Here is a 21,781-nt window from a genome sequence, read left to right on the forward strand (position 1 = left end):
CGCGCAAGGTAGGCTACTGTGATTGTGCTGCAATGCTCAGACACAGAATACACACCTTGGTGTGGTATATATCCTGTACCTCTACATATGGATTCCAAATAAATTATAAAAAGTAAAATGCATCAATTTTGAACTGCATTAGATTTTGAGGGATCCACTCTTCAGCCTCAAAGGAGAACAATTTTACACATCAGAGTTTGCAGGTGTTGGGGACTATTACTCCATATGTGAAAAAGGTTGTATAAAGTCTTAATGGCTCCAGAAGGAGCTGTGCAAAATCTGATCATTTACCTTAAGTCACTAGAGTCAGCGTCCACTGGGGCTGAAGACTACAAATGAGAACATTTTTAAAAATTCAGAGATGTGGAGATGTAACGAAGTGAGCTCACCAGACCCTCGCAGGCCACGACTCGAGACTTGTGGCACGAGGCCACATTAGCCGCTACCAGCATAACACACCTGAATCTATACATGCGAGTGAGTAGAGTTGCATTATGGGTAATGTAGGAACTGTGTTTGGACAAGGAGGAAGACCGCAGGGAATAAAAAGAACACAAAATTTCGGGTTCAGTTTTGAAGATCTGATGATCTTGTCTTTAAACTGTCCATCATGAGTCTGACAGTGTTATAGGAGTGTAATGCTAAAGTGGTGGAGTACTCGTTCATTGGGCCTTCAGGAACTGAATGTAGGCTTAGTTACTGCTGTGTGACACTAATCAGCAATACACACCAGCCAATGGAGTTGTCATTTATACCTAAAGATATTCCACAGCACAAATTCAGAAAAGAATACAGGATATGAATGTAGAAGATTTGTATTTTGTTAATTCACTGACTTCGGGGAAAACCCAGAATTAAGAGTCAACTAGCCGTCAACTTGTATTTTCTTTTGCCTACTTTGTCTTTATCTTAATCAAGGATTCTTTTCTGAATTAACGGGTCCATTGTTTGGCCTTGTTTCCCGTCTATGGACTAACTCTTTCAGCTCTTCGTCCACTGGAATGATTTTTCTATTTTCTACACTCCTGTTGAAGTTTTAAGCCACAGCTTGCTTAGCATGATGCTAACAGATAGCATACATTTAGATTCCACCTTTGCCATTTGCCTAACACATCTGTATTCTCTTCTAGATGGATTGCATAATTTGATTGTAAACATCTGGATGCTTTTCTATTTTCTATTTGCTGGTTCTTATAATGTGGGCATATTGATGTTGGAATGCCTTGTATTTCATCTCTGACTCGCTCTTTGAATTGCTTTGAATCACCAATGCCGCACACATCAATCAGAAGATTACTGGGTTTATCTTGAAGAAGGCAATGTGTACTCAAACATTGATCCATAAAACAAGAGAAAAACACTGCATCGGACCTTTGAACGTGGGAATATCCAAGCGCTTCATTCATTAATTGTGTATTAGCAAATAAGCACACTCCTGAAGTGTAACGCTTCTTCAGAAAGAAATGAAAACCAGCTCTCTGCCTTCAATCACAGTCATGAGGACGCTCTTTAGAGAGTTCTTGTTTTTCTTCACTTGTTATTTTCTGTTTCTATTTACCGCACTTGACACAGTACGAGCGAAGGCGTTCGCTCTGCTCGTATTTCACACCCCACCCCTTCCCGAATGCTCTCTGCTGTTTCTCCAACCCCGTGACCTGTCTGTCAACCCTTGTTCCCATGGCAATTAGTTAGAAACCTTGGCCAATTATCTGCTGCTCTTGAACACACGCCTGACAAACAGCTCAGATGGACGATGTGCCACCGCTCTCCTCAATAGCCGGGAGAGATTTGTGTGATGGGTTAATAGCGGGATAGTAAAAGTGCTGCGGAGGCGACATTGTTGAGTTCATGTTAGTTTATAGTGCGCCGTGACCCTATTGAATGTTTTATAGTGATGGGTGTCTATCTACATATTCAGCTGAATGGGACAAGGGCCACATAAAGAGGACTAGACAACAACGGACCATAAAAGCCTGGTACAGCCTTGAGACTTGCTTCTGAAAAGACAGATGTAAGGAGCAAGTTCGTGTTTGAAATGAAATGTCAGTGTCACAGTGATTCAAACAGTCATTCGTGGCAAGGCAAGACTAAAAAGCTGAAGGCCCTGCTGCACAACCTGTTCCACACTTTGCCAGGGAAAGTAACAGAGATTGAGTGTCTTTCTATTCTGTGCGTAGGTGACGCGTCCCCTCAAGAATGTGGTTCTCTTCCTCTCGCCGTTCTCTTCAATTTCCCCTCTGGTTGCTTACTTCACTCACACAGCCGAGAAGCTGTCGCTTGAGGAATCTGGAAAACACCAGCGGGGAATGAGAGGAATTTCTGCTTTTCGCTTTTCCTCAACCACCCCCTCACCCCTTGCTCTCTTTACTTTGGATGCCTCTGCACAGCCGGGCTCTTGAGTTTTCTCTTGTTTCTGAATGCAGCCCAACAATAACAACCTCTCATAAACAATGGGGCTTGTTGATTGGGGGGTTGAGAAGGAGAGTGGCCGCTGCTGGCCCGTACAGTCGATTTTGCTGGCAGCGGGCCTCGCGAACGGTCCTAAAAGTCCAAAAGTACAGGCTACATCGAGGACTGTGAAAGATTTAAGGGCAACTTTAAAAATGCACCATCTCTGAAGGACCATAAACACATGCTTTAGTTCTTTCTTAATCTATCTTTCCTCCACAAGGACTTTGATGGACCAAACTCTGAAAGGGGATGCTGGTCAATGTCAGGAAACCACAAAAGTACAGGGAAAAAAATTGTAGTTTTGGAATTCCCTGCTTTTACAGCATCCACGGACTCGTAAAGGGAGTCTGGATCACATTGGGCAGGATTTTGAACAAGGCGACCATGGAGCTTTCCTCTCAGCCGATGGGCAAAACACAGCGCGAGTCACATGCCATTTAAAGAGCCGAGCAACAATTAAACCCTGTGTCTGTGACAGGGAAATGATAATACAGAGTGATGTGTCCTGGAATAACTCTGTCTCTACTATTTCCATTTTGGAAGATGATACCGCACATTACTGGACATTGTCCCTCATCTGCTGAACCGCTTTTATGACTCTCATACCAACTAAATCAAAATAAAATGTCAAGAGAGATTCTTGTGAATAGAATGGGTAAACAAACCACTGTATTTTATTATAATTTCCTACAGGCCGCATACCAGAGCAAGGCTTTTGGAAATACAAAAGTTTTTCCAAAATATCTAAGATGCACAAACAAAACATCACACAGTCCAGTGCCTTATGAATCAACAGACAGGCATGGAGGGCCCCCTTGTGGACAAAAGAGAACAGCAGCACGTCATCCGAAACTTCTGTGAGAGAAAGTCTGTACAGATTTTTTTTTCTGTACGTCACCACAATGCACTACCCATTAAAGCAAAAACTCTGTTAACAAGCATTTAAAGAATCATGTTTTAGTTGTAATAGCTTTAAACTTTATTCATATCACTTTAAAAAAAAACACATTCTGGAAAGCATTCACTCACGCGCACACCAAGCACTCATCAAAAAGGCATTCTCTGTTCAAAGTCTTCATCAGCATCAGTGTCTGGAATCAGTGAGGGGTTAGCTGTAACTGGTCATCATTTTCCTCCAGGCTTGAATGGATCGGACCATACCTTCACACCTTCAGACAAAAAAAGAAATAAAACAAAATAAATGGTTGTATATTTGAAGGTAACGACTCAAAATTGCCCTGATATTGTAAATCCCTGAATCTGGTTGACAACTAATCAACTGATCGTTCCAGCAGCTCTAGTTGAATCAATATCCCAGCAAAGTAAATCCATTACATTCTGACTGATTGCAAAATTGGAATAAAAGTGATTCTGTCAACACAACCCTCATCAGGTAAATAATTTACCTGTTGTGTAGGCTGGAATTGTACAGGTATAGCTTTGCTATGTGCTCTTACCCACAGGCTGAACATCTGCCTGGTTGATTCCTCTCCGGTTCATCTTTTGGACTTCTCCTGGCAGAGAGAGAACAGTACAGCATGTTCAGAAGAAGAGCTTAGTGGTCAAAAGACCAAGACTTTCACTTGACAGCTTTATTTGCTTATTTCCACTAGCTTACAGTAGCATCTACTGTATGTCCTGACTATAGCTTTCCTATCTATCTACGCTGGCCAGAACTGCCTCAGAATAAAAAGACTGGCCAGTAAGTGGAGCAGAAAAGACATAAAGTAAAACCACAACTATTTAGCTAAATGAAAAGTTGGTGTGACGATATGTTATGGAAAAAGGAAACCTCCGGTAAACTTAGAAACTCTTGCTTACAAGTTCAGGTAGACGACACTTATAACTTTGGAAACATTTAGCTGTAAGGATGATGTGAATGTCTGTTTTTTCCTCTTTCGCTATTTTGAAGAGCTTTCGTTCATTAAAGTTCATTAAATTGACTTGACAAGAAAAGACTCATAAAGCCCCATACAACAAAGGTTAGCTAACTCAAAACTGATTAACGCTTACGTTAAACATCCTATTAGCCAGCTAACAAATATGTAGCAGGCTAGCTAGCTAGAACTACTATTTTCACATCACTTTGTTTTTCACCAAGTAAAGCAACATTATTTTAACCGTAACTGGAAACATTAGCAAAGTGCTAAAATCTTCACAAGCAGCATATGTAAATGATATTAAGTCTAACATTGTTAACTGTCTGATCGTGTAACTGATATTTTAGAAACGGTGTGAAGACACTTACTGTACTCCTTTTCATGTGTGAGCGGGTAGAAATATATGGGGTAAAACGCAGCGGCAATAGCCGTGACAAAGCCTCCGAAGATAAATGCTATTCGCTTATTTTTGGACATTTTAATGTTGCATCGATTGTGACACTCTCACCTCCAAATGTTCACAGTGTCTACAAACATCGTTTCCGGTTTAAAGGTCACCCAAACGACGCGGTAACGAAAGGGATGTTCAGCTAGTTTGGCTTTTGTGGGCTTCCGTACTGACGGTACGCGCGTTGTCAGAGTCACATGCTGCAGCACAACAATAATACGGAAGTCAGGGTTATGATTTGAGAAGTTATTCAACGCTTCTCCTTTTTTGCGGCCTAAAAAAATGAGATTTTTAACCGTTTTTGCGGTTTCTCTTTATTGCTGTTACTGGTATGGAGTGACGGGCGAAAACAAGCCAATCCAAACATTTGTTATTCCTCACAGTCACATGGATGTTGGCTGGGTGTACACTATTCAGGTAGGTTTTTGTCACTATATTCTTAGTAGGGTGTCAGCCTGCTGCTTAAAAGCGTCCTTTCACCAAAGCAGTGTCACTCATATGATGTGGATGAATGTATGTAGTTTTCATTTTAAATAGCATATGAGTGTATTTTCCACAGGAGAGTATGCACGCCTATGCAGCCAATGTGTACACCAGTGTGACTGAGGAGCTGTCAAAGGCCGAAGACCGCAGGTTCATCGCTGTGGAACAGGAGTTCTTTCGACTGTGGTGGGATACTGTGGCTACAGACTCCCATAAGAAACAAGTGAGGACATATGAGTTATTAATCTGTACTGCCATTAAATAATGCAAGATAGTCTTGATAAATTGCCTACAAGCTGAAACTGAAGCAGCAGTTGAGATATTCTGATTGGCGTCCCTTTTTTTTGCAGGAGTAGTTCTCCTCATGAACTGATCTTCATGTGTAAAATAGTTGGATTGACCCTTTAAATACATTGTAAATGATTAACGTGGCTGTTTTTGCTTTCTAGGTACGACAGCTTGTAAAAGAGGGTCGGCTTGAGTTCATCATCGGGGGCCAAGTGATGCACGACGAGGCTGTAACGGATCTAGAAGATGAGATATTACAAATGACAGGTAGTCAATTTCCTGCCCCTGTAAATGCCAGTTGAGAGAATTTGCAGTAGCAATTGTTCCTGTGTGTCTCTGTGCTGTTTCAGAGGGACATGGTTTCCTCTACGAGACGTTCGGGGTGCGTCCTCAATTCTCCTGGCACGTGGATCCATTTGGAGCCTCTGCAGCCACGCCGGTCCTCTTTGCCATGGCTGGGTTCAACGCCCACCTCATCTCCCGCATTGCTTACGACCTCAAAGACACCATGCAGAAAAACAAGGTATTCGCTTCACATATTGTACAAACGTCAGCAAAGATCACACTGACAACGCAAAGAGCACATTTCATTTGGAGCTGTTCGTATAAACTTTCTTCTGTATACCTTCTTAAAATGGTACTAAACAGTCACTGCATGTTGTTTATCTATTTTCTTGGTGCAGAAGCTACAGTTTGTATGGAGAGGTTCTGCTTCTCTAAAAGAGAAGCAGCAGATCTTCACTCACACTATGGACCAGTTTAGCTATTGCACCCCATCATACCTGCCGTTCTCCAACAGGTAGTCCATGTGTAGACTCTTTATTGGTTCATGTAATGTTCCCTATTTCTGAAAAGATTCAGAAATCTGCTGTATCTTAAGTGTTTGTGTATGCTAGGACAGCAAGGCAAGCTATTATCAGTCTTACTAAGCTCTTGAGCTTTAATATCCGTATTTATAAAATTTGTATTATTGAATAGACCAACGGCAGATTTTTCATTAACACCAAACATGCTCTTACGTCTCAGCTCTGGTTTCTATTGGAATGGAGTTGCCTTGTTCCCCGATCCCCCAAAAGACGGAGTTTACCCCAACATGAGCCTGCCTGTCACCAAGGAGACAGTGCACGCCTACGCCAAAACTATGGTGGAGAACATCAAGCAGCGGGCTGAATGGTTTAGGACGAACCATGTGCTCTGGCCGTGGGTGAGTAAATAGAAACTTGTGATCCTTGCTGTTTAGTGCTCGAAAGCATCAGCTTTTAAAGTTATTGTTTTCCTCAACATATCCCTTCCCTGTGCATCTAACGAGCAGATGAACATGTAACTAATACCCCTCTTGTGTTTCAGGGCTGTGACAAACAGTTCTACAACTCGTCTGTCCAGTTCAACAACATGGACCCTCTAATGAAATACATCAACCAGAACAGCAAAGATTTCGGGGTGACAGTGCAGTATGCCACTCTTGGTGAATACTTCCAAGCCATCTACCAATCAGATCTTGTCTGGGAGCAACGTGGGAGTGAAGACTTTCTACCGTATTCCACTGGTGAGAGTCTGCATCCTAAAACAGTAACATAAAGCATCAAGAAAATGAAGCACATTCATTTTTCTTGTTGCTGTCATCTTGTAGAACCGCACCAGGCGTGGACGGGGTTTTACGCCTCCAGAAACGTTCTGAAAGGAGTGGCACGACGGGCCAGTTCCCAGCTGCATGCAGCGGAGACTCTTTTCACCAGGTACCGAATCAGCTTCCCTGACGGACCTGTAGCTAAAGACTGGGCCCTGGACAAACTGCGGGTGCTTCGCTGGGCCGTCTCTGAGGTATCTTGTCAAATATGTGACCCCGTTAACACAGAGTAAAGCAAATGATGTATGTTCACGGTCAAATACGTGATCACAATTAGAAGAGTATGTGTTTGTAATTCAGGTGTTTTTGAAATGAACACAAATCATGAACTTAGCAATAAATGTAACCACAAAATGTTTATTTACTGGTGTTTTTAGGTGCAGCACCACGATGGCATCACTGGCACTGAGTCACCCAAAGTGGCGGACATGTACCTGCAGCATCTCATGCAGGCCATGATGGGAGTAGAGGAGCTCCTGGCTGCACTGTTCCTGCTGCCGCACAACCTCGACATTCCCAGCATCCTCGGCAGCCGCTACCACAGAAAAGGTGTGAACATTTTTCCAGAGGATGGCCGGTTACTTCAGCATGCTAATATTGCTACAGCATTTGCCCTAAGATTACAAAATGTGGTTTCAAACATATCTGTTTGCCATAGTAGTGCACCTTTTCTCCAGTCTTGTCCTGCAGTTTACTATGTTCATCACTTTTCACTCACTTGAAGATTTTCAACAAGGGGTTCTCTTAAACATTTGGGCCACTAATTGAATAAATCAGTCTCCTTTATCTTCTCATGTCAGGTGTTCGGGGTTTGGAGCAACATGTCATCGTTTACAACCCATTAGCATGGAACACCACCACTATCATCAACATCACTGTAACCTTCCCCACTGCAGCCGTCTTTGACGATGATGAACAGCCTGTACCTGCACAGGTAGCGTGTTTTTTAATGAAAACTCACGAAAACAAATGTTCAAATGCTTTGTCTTTAAAGAGGAACTATGTAACTTCAAAAAGTTATCAGGTGTCTTTTATATCTGTTTTGTAGTAACAAATAAGCATTTCTATATATGTTTCTTCTCCCTGTAATATATACTGTAATAATAATAATAATCTTCCTGTCTGTTATAGATCCAGAAGTCTGCAGAGTCCAATGCGACCTATGATCTTTTCATCATGGTGGAACTTGGAGGCCTTCAGCACAGGAAGTACCTGATCAAGTTCTCAGAGAAGCAGTGCTCTGGGAGGTCCAAGTGTGGCCGGACTTACGAAGCGAAAGGGGTTCTGTTTGAGAGGCGCAGCGTCGGGGACTCGTTGAAAACAGGGAGGAGGCTCCTGCCTGTTCTGAATGAGTGTTACAAGCTCATGTTTGACCAGGATACAAATCTACTGCACAGCATCACTTATCTGTAAGATTCATGTCACACCCCATGCAGATAAAATGAAGTAATATTTGCGCTGCATAAAAAAATCAACACGTTATCACGTCATTACTCCTGTTGAGATAGCACGCTGTAATGCTTTCAAGATTGTTACAAGATCATTAGAAGAATGTGACACTGTACTTTCATTTCTAACTTATTAGTTGCAGTAATGAGTGGTAATTTAAGTCATATATTAAGCAGAAATCACCAACATTTACTGGTACAAGTTTCTCAAATGTGCAAATCTACTGGTTTTCTTGGTCTTTTATGACAGTAAACTGCAATATATTTGGATTTTTGGCAAAAAAAAAAAAAAGCAATTTGAAAAAGTCAAACTGGCCATTGTTCACTATTTTCTGACACTTTCATGACCAAAAGATTAACTGATTGATCAATAACATTATCAGCAGATAAATCACTAATGACTTTTAAGTCAAATTTTTTAGTTTATTTTGAGTCGCAGCCCTAGTTGCATCTAAAACTTGCACATCCCATTTGTTCACCCCCTGTGGCTCATAAAAATCCTTTTCTTTTATGCTAATGTAACCCTCTGAGCTTCGACCTCTCTTTCGTCCTTGGCAGTCAAGAAAAAAGGAGAGTAAGGATGACCCAGGATTTCTGGGAGTACCACGCAAACGGAGATATAAAAGCAGGGCCCATCTCCGATAACTACATCTTTAGCGCTAACGGTTCTGCTGCACGGGCCTACGAGGCGGTGGAGATGGAGATTATCCCCGGGAAGATTGTGACGGAGATCAGGCAGCGCTTCTACAGGTGAGTAAAATTAACCCGTTTTACTTCTTGCGTCTGTCATGGTTTTGCTTGGGTAGTCTCATCCCTAATGAAAAAATTGCTCTCATTCTTATCAATTTAGAGAGGAAAACGACCAAGACTGCGCCTACTCCATCACCACCCGGGTCCCAGAATGCTTTGGGAGCAGGCTGCGGTGTCACAGGCTGGAGCAGACCTACTCGCTGGGCCCCCTCCGTCTCAACACCGAGGTCGTCCTCAGAACCAGCTCCTCTGTGAAGAACAACAGAACCCTGTACACAGACGACAATGGCTATCAGATGATGGAGAGAAAACGCAGGAAGTTCACTAAGAACACTTTAGCAAGAGTAAGTCCTTTGGTAAACTGGACTCTCAGGATTTAGGAGTGAATACTAGCATGATCTATATATAATATGCATTTTGCAGAACTACTTCCCAATGGTTCGGACAGCCTACATTGAGGATGACCTGAGCAGACTGGTGCTGGTCAGCGACAGAGCTCACGGTGTGTCCAGCCAAGCCAACGGACAACTAGAGGTACAAAAAGGCATGCAACACACACTAGCACACACACACACATATATTTCTCAGTTGGCGTCCACTGACGAATGTTTAATGTTTCCCCCAGGTCATGCTCCATCGGCGCCTTTGGAACGACTTGGCCTGGAACCTTGGCTACAACCTAACCCTCAATGACAGCTCGGTCGTGAGGCCCACCCTGTGGATGATGCTGGGCTCCATCGGTGCCACCTCCAAGCTTTACCAGAGGGAGGCAATAGAGCTGCAGCATAGACCCGTCGTCATGCCCATAGACCAACCTCGTGAGTGTTTTAAGTTTGGCGCAGTATCACCTCAAAAGTTTTTTTTAATATATGTACATCCTAATATTTGCTCACCAGTGCAAAATACAACATATGCAGACACAACTGCAGCAGATTTGCAAAGGTCCTTGGTTCTTTCATTGGTGTTATACTTTGACTACCATAAATTTTGTGTTGGCTGACCAAAACTCCCCGATGTCTTGTACCTTTAGAGAGGCCCTGGCAGGAGAAGGAACACAGACGAAGTTCTCCTGTGCGTCCCGTGATCCTGCCGCCCAACCTCCACCTGCTCAGCTTCAGTATCCCTGGATGGAACTACAGCTCTAATCACGACGTTCACCTCAGCCACGTCCACTCAGGTCAGCAGTGAGACTTACTGGGAACAAGTCAGTCCACTCATTTTTACTGGCTGTATAGTGAGATTTTTAAGAAAACTGATAGACCTTTGTTTGTCCTTTTGTCCGCCCATTTGGGGATTAAATTTTGTAGGTAAGGATTTGCACTCAGAGCCAGACTACGATCGGGTCCTGCTGAGAATCATGCATGTCTTCGAGGAGGGAGAAGACCCAGAGCTCTCGAAGCCAGTCACCATCAACTTGAAGGTGTTAATAAAAACTGAATTTTCTACATATGAACATCAAACTGTTGTTAGAGGAAAGGCTTGGATTCTAATGAAAGTAACTCTATCAATGGTCATTTCCTGTGTGAACAGGAAGTTCTGCAGGGCATAGGGGAAGTAAAAGTGCTGGAGGAGCGTTCTCTCACAGGAACCTGGGATATCACCAGTCTGCAGAGATGGAAGTGGAAGACTGCAGATCAGTTAGAAACAAGTGAGACTTGCTTTTGGCACTGATATTTAAATACATTTAACACATTTTATGAAATACTAGTTTCCTCATGTCTTGTTGTTTGTGTTGTCTTTATCTCAGACAATGAAAGGTGTTGGAGTTGTGGAGATGAAGCTTTCACTGTCACCATCTCACCCAAAGAGATCAGGACCTTCTTCGTTCACTTCGCCTCCAGGAAGTTTTAGGATGAACTGTCTTTTGTCTTCTGTGAAGACAGCCAGTCCTTAGACAATAAGACAAGGCGTTCAAAGATTTGACACTTTGCTGCACTGCTCTTTTTGCACATTGTGTTAATTAGTTGAGAAGCACTGATGTGTTGATGAGGTGTAAGAAATCCCACTTTGACTCCATGTTCACTCTCACTGAATAAAGTGATTATTTTTGTCAAATGTCTGTCTTCATGAGCTGAGGCCAGCCAACCGACACCACAGTAAAGTTTGTTTGATGTTGGGAAATAAAAAGCATTTTTAACCGTCTCCAAATCCCTGAGAAATCATTTCATTTATTTATATATTACATGGAAAGGTGGAAGATTTATTAAGTGTGTGTACTGTTGAAAGAGTAGTAATACATTTACATTGTCAGCAACACAGAAAACACATTTTGGCTGAATTAAATTCATTATTTGGGATTTTACTGTGATGTGGGACTTCATGTTTCCTGGAGGGTCAAATACACCACAGCCTCTCGCCTGCCAGATTATTTAAAGGGTCAGTTCAACCAAAATACTATTGTTTTCTCTGTAGCTTCAAATGGTATCCATTCATCTAGACTATCTTGTTTTTTTGTCCAGATTTAACACATTTTTTCCCGAATCACGCCAAAACAATGGAAGTGGATAGATAATACACACAATTTTCATGGAAACTTTTAACATATTTAAAATTTCACCTGGATTATGTTGGGTTGGGGACAGATATCTGGTCTGACATTGTCTTTACTCTGCTAACATACTTTTTAAACCCCAACACCAGCAAAGAACAAACAAAAAACACTAACATTGCTCCAGCTTGTTGTCGAACGTTGGCAGCCCTCCCTTAGCTTTAGCATAAAAACATAAAAAGGTTTGAGAAAACATCTTCCTACCAGCTACTTTAAGCAATTATCACATTATATTTTGTTTGCTTAATCTAAATTTAAAAGCATGAGGATTTGGTTCTATAGAGAGTTAAGTCTCAACCGTGTATGCTAGGCTAAGATAATCCCTACCAAGTATTTTGCATCATTTGAAGGACAACAGTGGAACAGTGAAAAGATGTTCAAAAAACATTCAAAAGTTGAAGTTTTTTCAACGACTATTTGATTGAAGGTTCACATTTAGACCATTTTTCACCAGGATTTCAAATAGTGACATTTTTCATCCTCTACAATGCACAGATAATAGCCTATTGCCATTTTGGAGGCTAACCACCAGCACCAGGTACAAGTTAAGACTGTCTCTTAGCTAGCTAGTTCTTAACAAAGGGGGCAAAAATAAAGACCTACGTCCAAACAGCTTTAAGCTACCAAACATTTACCACTCTCATGTCGATGTTTTCACGTTTAAATTATGTTGGTGGTGATATTTTTAACAAACTTAAAGTGAATTGTCTTTGCTGTGAAATTGCAGCACTGAGAGGTAGTCCACCAACATGGCCGCTAGGGGCTTCCATACTGCCGTTACCAAACCGACTTCATGCTGCAAGAGACCAGGCAACACCCGAGGAGAACAAAACCCCCGTCTGTCTGTGTGTCACCGCCGGGAAAACGAGTCAATGTAAGGCTACAGCCTCGGCGTATCATGGTCGCCTGTGAAGGAGACGACGGCGTCTGCAATTTGGTTCAAGATGAGCAGCGTGAGTTAATAACGGGCTCTTTTTTCAGCCGCCGGATTTGGAGTTGATGGAGAGATCATGTTCGAGTCCAGTCGGACTGATGCGTTTTGTTGCATATAATGTCACGTTTTACTCTCATTCTATGAATTTGCATCCGTTAATGCAAACGAATTATTGTCGATAGGGATGCAGGATGCTGCGAGGAGGCGTTGCATGTGTTGCTAGGATACTAGACTGGGAGGGGGGCTGATGGGGCTCCCTGAGGTGCTGGAGGATTTTTAGGTCAGGATTGAGGAAGATTAAGCTTTAGTGTTCATTTATGTATCATGGCTTCTACATGAATGTTTTTTTTTTTTCCTTTTTAATTAGAAAAGAGAGCGGGAGCAGAGGAGGAAACTGCAGCACTTCCTAAGTGACCTGGCTCTGCTTGGATCATTGCAGGTCAGTGAATGCACATGCAAACCACAGTTAACATGCTGCAACTGTTCCTTCAAAATAATCTTGTTTCTGTTGCAGGGCTTTAAATACTTCCAGCCTTGGCTAAGAGGGAAAGAGGAGCTGCTGCTGACGGTCGTTAATGAGGATCTGGTTAGTCCCTGTCGAGATAGAGACACACAGCCTGTGCAAAGCAAAGAAAATTAATAAATCCTACACATTTTCTGAAAATATGTATGCGCTTTGTACTGTGCATGAAATGCAGCTTAGTTTGACTGTCTAACTTGTGGACACTACACCTTTCCTTATGTACTCATCATCATCATCATCAGTGACTACACCCTGTTCCTCTATACCTGTTGACCTGTTCTGCAGGGGTGGCGTTCCCCAGGTTTTTTGGTCTCCAGAGCTTCCTCCTACTCCTCCACCAGCAGCTGTAACAGCAGCGATGTCTCCCCCAGCAGCAGCTCCCCCAGCCTGGACAGCCGGAGCAGCTCTCCCCTGCCCGGGGAGCGTCCGGGCCCGCGGGACACCCAGGCGCATGCACGTGCCAAGACGCAGCCGCAGACCGCCAGGTGACTGATGCCGCTGTTTGTGTCTGCAAACAGTCACATGTGCATGTGTCTTCATGTTTGTGGCACTCTCAGATTCATGGAGTTTGCTCATGTTTGTGATTAAACATCCTCTGGTGCATCACTTCCTGTTAACAAAGCAACATGTGGAGGTTTTCATTGATGTAATTATGCAGCCTAGAATTAGCCAGCATTGCCCAGCTTGCATGACAAGCAGGATGGTTCCACTCTGAATGAAATATATCACAACTGTGCTGAAAATCAATCTGTTGATCGGCAGAAATTTCACTTTGATAATGTTGTTAAATGTGAAAGCGAAACATTTGATCATTACAGCCTCTCAAATGTGAGGATGTGCTGACTCGCCGATGTGCCTGATTGGGCGAAAAAGTGTTTTTTAATGTTCACGTCAGGGCTGCAACTAACTCAATGCATCGATTGATCGATTAGTTGTTTGATCTATAAAATGTGAGGATGGTGAAAAACATCGATCAGGGTTTCCCAAAGCCTGAGCTGATGTACTCAAATGTCTTGTTTAGTTCACAACCCAAAGATAGTCAGTTTACCTTCATACCTCAACTTTTTCTCTTAACAAGTTAACCAAGATGCCGATTAATTTAATAGTTGGCAACTAAGTGATTAATCATCGTAGCTCTAGTCCGTTCTTTACATTTATTGCCTTGTTAAGTAAATACACTAATTAGGCTAACTTATGGCAGCTCTCTTAGACCTCAGACTCGTGCCATGAACTCAAGCAGGACAGAATGTCTTGCCTGCAGACTTTAGACGCAAACACATTGATTGACCTCTTTCTGTGTCCTCAGGGACCCCAGCAGTGAGGAGCATCTCCTCCCGGCCTCTCCCAGCGAAAGAGAGATAGCAGTGCCTGTAAGTAAAGCGCCTCGGCCAGACCCTTTGAATTCCAGCTTTAAGTCAGTCCCACAGCCTCGACTTTGTCCCTCCAACAGGAGGTGAACTGCACTCTGTTTTTACTGGCCGGCTACGTCAAGTACGGACGGCCCTACGCCTGGATACGCTCCAATCACGAGCGCCTGGTCAACATCGGAGGCACCGATTCGATGGTCAGGGACACGCCCATGAAGCTGAAGTCCATCGCAGACTGGCAGACACGAGGTATGGAAACAATGTGAGGAATCCAAACAGGTGACAGTTATTGTTTCACTGCGCGGATTCAATAATTACACCATTTTCCATGAGCTAAATCAGATGCAGATGTCTTTGCTCCAGTTGAACCTTCTTGAAAAAAAGACTACTGTGTGGTGTGGATTCAGTTTGTGGAAAAAGCTTTAGGTGCTTTATAAACATCACAGTGCGCTGCTAGATTTAGACAAATGTTTATCACAGTCTTGTGGGCTTTTTTTCCACTGGATTATTATTGTTTTCTTCAGGTATTCGTGTGTGGGACATCGTCAGTGAGCTGGTGTGCCTGTGCACCGTTCCCTCTCCCTCCAACCCCTTCGCCCTGGACACGCGTTACATCAAAAGCCTCCCCCTCCCTGACCGCTTCCTCGTCACAGGCGCCCTCCTCAACTTCCTGGAGATGTATGTGGTCTACGGGAACCGGGACGAGCTGCACTATGACAAAGGTGGGAAATGTGGGAGTGCAGCAGGTGGTGTCAGGTTTTTGCTTTTATGCCGTCACTGCTGGGTGTCAGGAATTTGTCCCAAAGGAAGCAAGCAGACAAAAACAGCACATTATTTGAGTTTAATACAGTTTTTACTATGTAGGCCAGCAGGTGGTGCTGTTTAGCTACATTACAACAGAGTCAGACTACAGCATTCCTCCTCCACTCACAGCTGCATTTTTAGGTATCGGTGAGTGTTTTTGACAATCTCCTCTCCTTTCAGTGGTAGAGGAGGTGAAGCCTCTGAGGCGTCTTCACGTCCAGTCCCTGCTGGAGCTACAGCAACACAGAGAGAGCTCCGGGCTGGCCAGCAGTCCCACAGTGCAGGACTCTACCGGAGAGGAGTGACGTGAAGATGAGGCGTCCTCCGAGCACTTTTACTGACTTCTTTGGACGAAAAGAGACCGCAAATAGGTTCAAATGCGTGAATTCTCATCAGGACTGTATATAGATCATTTTATTTTAATATTTTTGTGTTTGTGCTGTGGCGTGTTCAACGTTTTTTTTTTTGCAAAGAGACCTAATGTGTGTTTATGTAACCTGAAGAGAGCTCAGACCTATTTGTTTCAAGGCCGTCCAGCTGGAGCTGCATCTTTACTGCAGCTGCAAGGTGGTCACATGTACGGGAGTTTCTGAAAATGTGAAAACACTGGAGAAATAGCCCTGGGAAATGAGTCACATGACTGAGATTAAACATCCCAGGACCTCTCTGAATGTCTTGCCCTGCCACCCCCAAACCATTCAATCCCGCTCTCCCACACACACACACACACACTTAACGAAAGGAATTCTGTTTTCTTCAGGCCAAATATAACATTTTTAAAAAGTTGAGCATTCAAGCCTGGAAATGTCTTTATCGGGGTCAAAGGCTGCTGAAGTTAAAGCTGGTTAAATATCTGCCTTCCTGAAAGTTACACCAGTGAGAGCAACACATCCAGACCACATGTCGTATGAAACATTTTAATATTCCATAAAATACATATTAATTAAATATGTACAAGAACGTAAAACAGTACATTGATAAAATACGCCTTAAAGCAGGCACATTTAACCCCTTTTCTGAGAATGGGGCTGCGCCATTTGTAACTGAAAAGATAGACCACGAGTACAAAACGTTAAAATTAACTGATAAAAATGACCTAGTGGCACATAAGTCAAAATATCTTTCCTGTTTAAAAAAAACAATAGAAACCTTTCTAGCTTAGTTTTGGTTAAAAAAAAACACAAAATGACAACTTTATGGTAGCCTCAGGGTGTGTGCTACAAATCTTAAAGTCTCATTTGTAAACCTTAAGACAGAAATCAGCATCATGAGAGCATGTTATGCAACACGGCGCATACCCGTGCCTATAACCACCACTCGAAGTAGTTAGGGCACCTTTTATGGCTTTGCTAATGCGAACAAGTCAAGGGCTCGGAGCTAAAAGCCCAGTGTAGCATCTACTGATGAGGCTGCTCAATATGCAAAGTCATGGCTGGACAGGGAGAAGAGTACGGGGCTTTTTGAGAAGATCCTCCGTCTCAGATTCCCCCACTTGGAATGCAGGTGCATGGCCGCACATTCCACACAGAGGCTCCACATGGGAACACAACGTTCCCAGTGTTCAGACGCAGACCAACCCTGCAAGTCATGGCCGAGGGTGTTTTTCCACATGAATGCAAATCATTTATCACAGTGGACAGATAGGATCCAGGGTGTTTTTTGTTTGTTTGTTTGTTTTTTTTGCAGGATGCTGCTGCGGTATATAAGGGGAGGATATTGTTGATCCTGCAGGTTCTACTTGGAACTATTTCCCCGCCCCCCATTTATAATGCAGGTGCTGGGCCTGTCATATAACCATGGACGCTACTGACCTCTTCAAATAAAGTAAGAAACTACAAAACTGATGTGTTTAGAGGCCAATTTTACAGTTAGAAATGTAGGGCATTCATGTGCTTTACAGACTGTAATCAGTTTTACTTGACGTTTGTACGACCTGCATTTAAGTGATCTTGGCAAAAACTCTCAGAACACAGATTAAAAATTTGGTTTCATCCATCCACTTCGAAAACAAAGAAAGATGCTTGCTAGTGCCACAGGGTTAAAAAAAATAAAAAATAAATAGAATAAAATCATCATGACCTGTCACATGTCAGTTAAATAAAAATCAGCCTACAAAATCAAGCTTGTTGTCTTTTTCCAGTTTTTAGTTGTCATCTGTGGATCATTTGGCCAGCAGCTGGTATCGTTGGTTCAACTGTCTCTCTTGTCTCGACAGACCAAACTCTTGAGTGGCCTAAATATCGAGTAGACGACTTAAAAACAAACAAGCCCACCATAAGAACAGTCCTGGAAATGAACCAGTCCGGTCCTCGAATGGCTTGCGGCCAATCGCGAGTCCTCACATAGCTGCTGACAGGTGGACAAAAGCAACCGTCAGCAGCGTTTTGTGCCACACTGGACGCCACTCTTGCAAAAGTCAACAGACAATTTTGCCACTTCAAAACCATCAAGTCCATACGCTCACTGATTACGCCAACATCCTCTCACAAGCAGAGTCCTCATATGTCCAAATACGGACGCTCCCACTTCCCGCTGTCGTCCCCCTTTGTCCTTCCTCCTGTCCTGTAGTCGCTCCCTCCCCTCCCGTCAGTGCTGTCATCCTTGAGGTTGTCATCAGGTTAATGTGTTTGAGGGATTAAAGCTGGGGTTCAGTTCCAGCTGTCAGAGGCAGATCCTCTTCTGCTGATGGCCCTGAGGGGGCTGCGAGACACAGAGCCCCTCTTCTTCCAGCGAACTGAAAAGAAAAAGACAGCGAGTCAGTGACACTGGTGTTTAAATGTTAATAATGAACGTCCAACATTGACTCTAAAGTGTCCTCGTGAGGCTATTCATTGACCACTCCTTACATCAGCACTTGGTTTTCACAACTGTCTTTAAATGTGCTTGTTTCAGCCGTGCCTTATCTTTCTAAACAACTTGGACAGCAAGAGAGGCGAGTATGGGAAGGACAGTGAATCAGCGAAATGGTTCGTTAGTCATACACCATCAAAGGGCCTCTGGGTTTAAGAAAAACCAAAATGCAAAATTGATAAAATGTGTGTTTTTTGGGAACGAAAAACGGCATGACAAGCTTGCAAGAACTAGAAAATACTTAAAACCAAAGCAGCAGAGACTGCTATCCCTGAAATTAAGAAGTTGGGAAGATAATCTTACTAAAAAAGATCTTAGTAATTGAGTTTATTATACCACACACATAAATAAATCAGAGTTAATGCCACCTCTGCAGCCTGTGAATCTGTTGGAATTAACATGATCTGATGTGATCAAGCTACCTTTAATTCACATATTTAAATGCATTTTATCAAAAATGATTTATTAAAGTAGCTCATAGCACAAAACTGCGTTACATTAAGACTGTACCACTTATGATCTGTGTCACAGTTTGGCTAAGAGCCAAACTTCACTATTTCTGTGGTTATTTCTGTTGTGGTCTCACCTTTTCCCAGGCTGGCAGGCAGCGTAGAGCTCTTGGTGTTGGCGGGAGAGTTGGACGACTCCTCTGCCCGTTTGCCTCCTGGCTGCAGCGTGGCCGAGCCATCCTGCCAGTCGCTCAGCGCCCGCTGGAAAGAATGCGCCAGGCAAGCCGTCATGTCTCGAGCCCGCTCGGCCCGGCTGCACCAGAACACCCGACACTGCAGCTGCTGCCCGTGGTGTCTGCAGATGTACAGGAAGACGTTGGGCCGGTTGGCATCCGCGGCACAGTACGCAATGTCCTGCAGGTAGGTCTTAGTGAGCTGCCGACCTGTGCTCAGTTCTTTGACCTCCACGTATCTTGGGCGCACCACCAGGGCGTGATCTTTGCTCAGCTTCTTCCCGTTAGCAATGCCCTCCAGCAAGTGGCTAATGGCGTCCTGGGCCTGCTCTCGATCCAGAGAGAAGATTTTCTCCGTGCCCAGGTAGTGGACTTTGAAGAGAGGGTCGCCGTGGGATAAAGACTCTGTGCGGTCGCGGCAAAAGCGCCGACGCAGCGCCGCAGGAGAGTTCTTAAGGGTCTGCATGATGTGAAAAGTGCTGAGGGACATTGTACGTTTCAGGCCGGGTTTGGAGGCAGCGTCAGCTGAGGTGTATCTGCCGGTGGTCAGCCGGTCCTCTTCAGAGCCTCTCCCACTCTTCCACCTTTTTTCTATAAATGGAGCGTAGTTGCATCCACTGCTTTTATCTGAAACAAGGCAGATAAAGACATTGACGTTAGCTGATGCATTTTTTAAAGAAGCGTGAATAATTGACCGAGACAGGTGCTCAGTCTTTGTTCGGAGCTAAATAAGGCGAGGGAAGGGGTACGTCTTGGAAATTGATTGTTTGACACTGAGGATTTTCTTAGGTATGAAGGGACTCTTCATTTGCTGGAGCTTTTGTGCAATCTCATGATTTCAACTCCTTGTTGAGGGGGGAAAAAACAAAAGCAGGCAGCAGCACAAGTTGTACAGCAGCGTGGAAAAACAAAGGCCACCAAACAGGATCAGTTACAAAGATGACGCATTCAGTGAGGAATATTCATCCACCAAAGACATCAACCATTAAATATTTACAGTCAGGTTTGACTTGGGCTTTGTCCTCTCAGCAGTGAACTGGAGACATGCCAAAATAAATTAAAGGTTACTGTAACGCACAAAAGGAAATCACAGGTAGGCCTACATACAGTAGCCTTCTTCAAACTCAGCACATATATAATTATAGTACTAGATCTGGAGGACTTGAAGGCTTTGGTGACCTTGCTAGCACACATCTTATGCAACTTCCACATCTTGCCTCCCATTGTCTCCCATCTTACAAACCCAGAGAACCTCCCGTTCTCCATTGTGTTAAACTTTATTTTTTCCCCTTTCTCTTTTCTTGGCCATTCTTTCAACATCCTAGCTCTGTCCTCAGAAGCGAGCTGCAGAGAGAACCACCGACTGTTCCAAGGTAGTGGCCATTGTTTGTCAACCCCCCTGTGCAGGAAACAGCTTTGCATTCCCCCCTAAATATTTCTCCTACAAACAATGGCATGCTTATGTGAGTGTGTCACATCACAGAAGGGATACAGGTTGACCTCGAGCCTGGGCCGACCCAGAACATGCACACACACTGTACAGTTACACATGTGGGTTACAAGCACAACTTTCACTTGGAAACACACACACACACACACACAAGATATAACAGCTGCCTACTTTGCATTAAGCATAGGCTTTAGCATAGGTTTTCCCTGCCGCTGGCGCGAAATTGACCACAGTATTGGAACAAATGCAATTGAAATTTACATCCAGGTACCGCCTCACGTGCAGGTCTGGATAAACAAATATCCTTCAGATTTCTGCCATATGCAAAGAGCTGTCGGATCATAACAGTTCATCCTGTTGTTGGAAGGAGCCTTTGAAATTGGACATGACATTTATTTGCTTATAATTTACCTTGAACACTTATTCTGTAGAGCAGCCAAACATAAAATGGCGAGATTATTGCCCCAAAAAATACAAATGCAGTGCAGAAGTGTGTCAACTAAGAGGATGGCTTAGTTCTTCATGTCAGGTAGCACCCCACAAGGCAGAACTTAGATGAAACCTAAATGGAAGGAGTTTGATTCACCTGATATAAGGAATTGATGGAGCATTGAAAAAATATATTTTTTTAAAAGTTCTCATGATCAAATTTTTAAGCCGAATTATCCGACAGAGACTAGTGATTAGTTTGAAAACTTTAAAACACGCTTAACGACGTAGAATCTGAGAAATAAGCGAGATAACTTTAAATTTGTGGATTTTAGAATGTGGTTCGGCGAGCCGCGAAGCGTCCCGTGAGAGTCCACACTTCGTTGCAAAAGCGACTGCCACATTATCAAAAAAAAAAAAACAACAACAACAATTTCTCGGTAGATTTAACAAATTAATGATAAGCTGTCAATGAATTTTAGGGAAGTTATTCACGTGTGTACTTTTCAATAATGAGCCTTACCTGGCCACAGTTTCATGCAAACGATGTCCTCGTGCGCCTGAGGTGAACGGCAGAGTCCCGTGATCTTGCTGGGCAGGTGGAGGTCTGCTATCCGGCACGTTCACACACAACCACATTGACTGTCCGTGTACTTAAAGAAAAGAAACTGCTTCACCGACCGGTATCGAAGAAAACTTAAATTTTCAGAGTTTTTTTGCGTGAGCTCAGTGCTCCTTGTGCGCGAGTGAACGACAAGTGAGCCGCAGACAGCCCGAAGCGGTTTATGTTCAGACCGGCTCACGCTCTCCTTCTTCTGC

At 43.5% G+C, this 21,781-nt stretch overlaps 3 protein-coding genes across 3 annotated transcripts; 1 reads left to right on the plus strand and 2 right to left on the minus strand.

Moving 5' to 3' along the window:
• Positions 1-3,105: 3,105 nt before the first annotated feature.
• smim20 (small integral membrane protein 20) lies at positions 3,106-4,870 on the minus strand. Its single transcript, XM_041965488.1, has 3 exons — positions 4,700-4,870; positions 3,909-3,965; positions 3,106-3,620 (listed from the first exon to the last, which is right to left on the minus strand). Exons 1-3 carry the CDS (start codon positions 4,806-4,808, stop codon positions 3,577-3,579), a joined length of 210 nt encoding a protein of 69 aa, XP_041821422.1. The 5' UTR covers positions 4,809-4,870; the 3' UTR covers positions 3,106-3,576.
• A 113-nt stretch (positions 4,871-4,983) lies between these two features.
• man2b2 (mannosidase, alpha, class 2B, member 2) lies at positions 4,984-11,517 on the plus strand. The gene is made up of 19 exons (XM_041965225.1): positions 4,984-5,196; positions 5,339-5,485; positions 5,712-5,817; positions 5,901-6,073; positions 6,234-6,349; positions 6,577-6,754; positions 6,898-7,096; positions 7,181-7,371; positions 7,555-7,726; positions 7,978-8,111; positions 8,309-8,586; positions 9,184-9,375; positions 9,476-9,719; positions 9,799-9,909; positions 10,001-10,193; positions 10,406-10,552; positions 10,683-10,795; positions 10,906-11,023; positions 11,123-11,517. Exons 1-19 carry the CDS (start codon positions 5,062-5,064, stop codon positions 11,224-11,226), a joined length of 3,051 nt encoding a protein of 1,016 aa, XP_041821159.1. The 5' UTR covers positions 4,984-5,061; the 3' UTR covers positions 11,227-11,517.
• Positions 11,518-16,459: 4,942 nt separating this feature from the next.
• On the minus strand, positions 16,460-21,781 carry si:dkey-19b23.8. Its single transcript, XM_041965219.1, has 3 exons — positions 21,486-21,781; positions 18,988-19,710; positions 16,460-18,285 (listed from the first exon to the last, which is right to left on the minus strand). Exons 1-3 carry the CDS (start codon positions 21,499-21,501, stop codon positions 18,200-18,202), a joined length of 825 nt encoding a protein of 274 aa, XP_041821153.1. The 5' UTR covers positions 21,502-21,781; the 3' UTR covers positions 16,460-18,199.

The sequence above is a fragment of the Chelmon rostratus genome, chromosome 23 (genome assembly GCF_017976325.1).
Source record: "Chelmon rostratus isolate fCheRos1 chromosome 23, fCheRos1.pri, whole genome shotgun sequence".
In the NCBI taxonomy this organism is placed as follows: domain Eukaryota; kingdom Metazoa; phylum Chordata; class Actinopteri; order Chaetodontiformes; family Chaetodontidae; genus Chelmon; species Chelmon rostratus.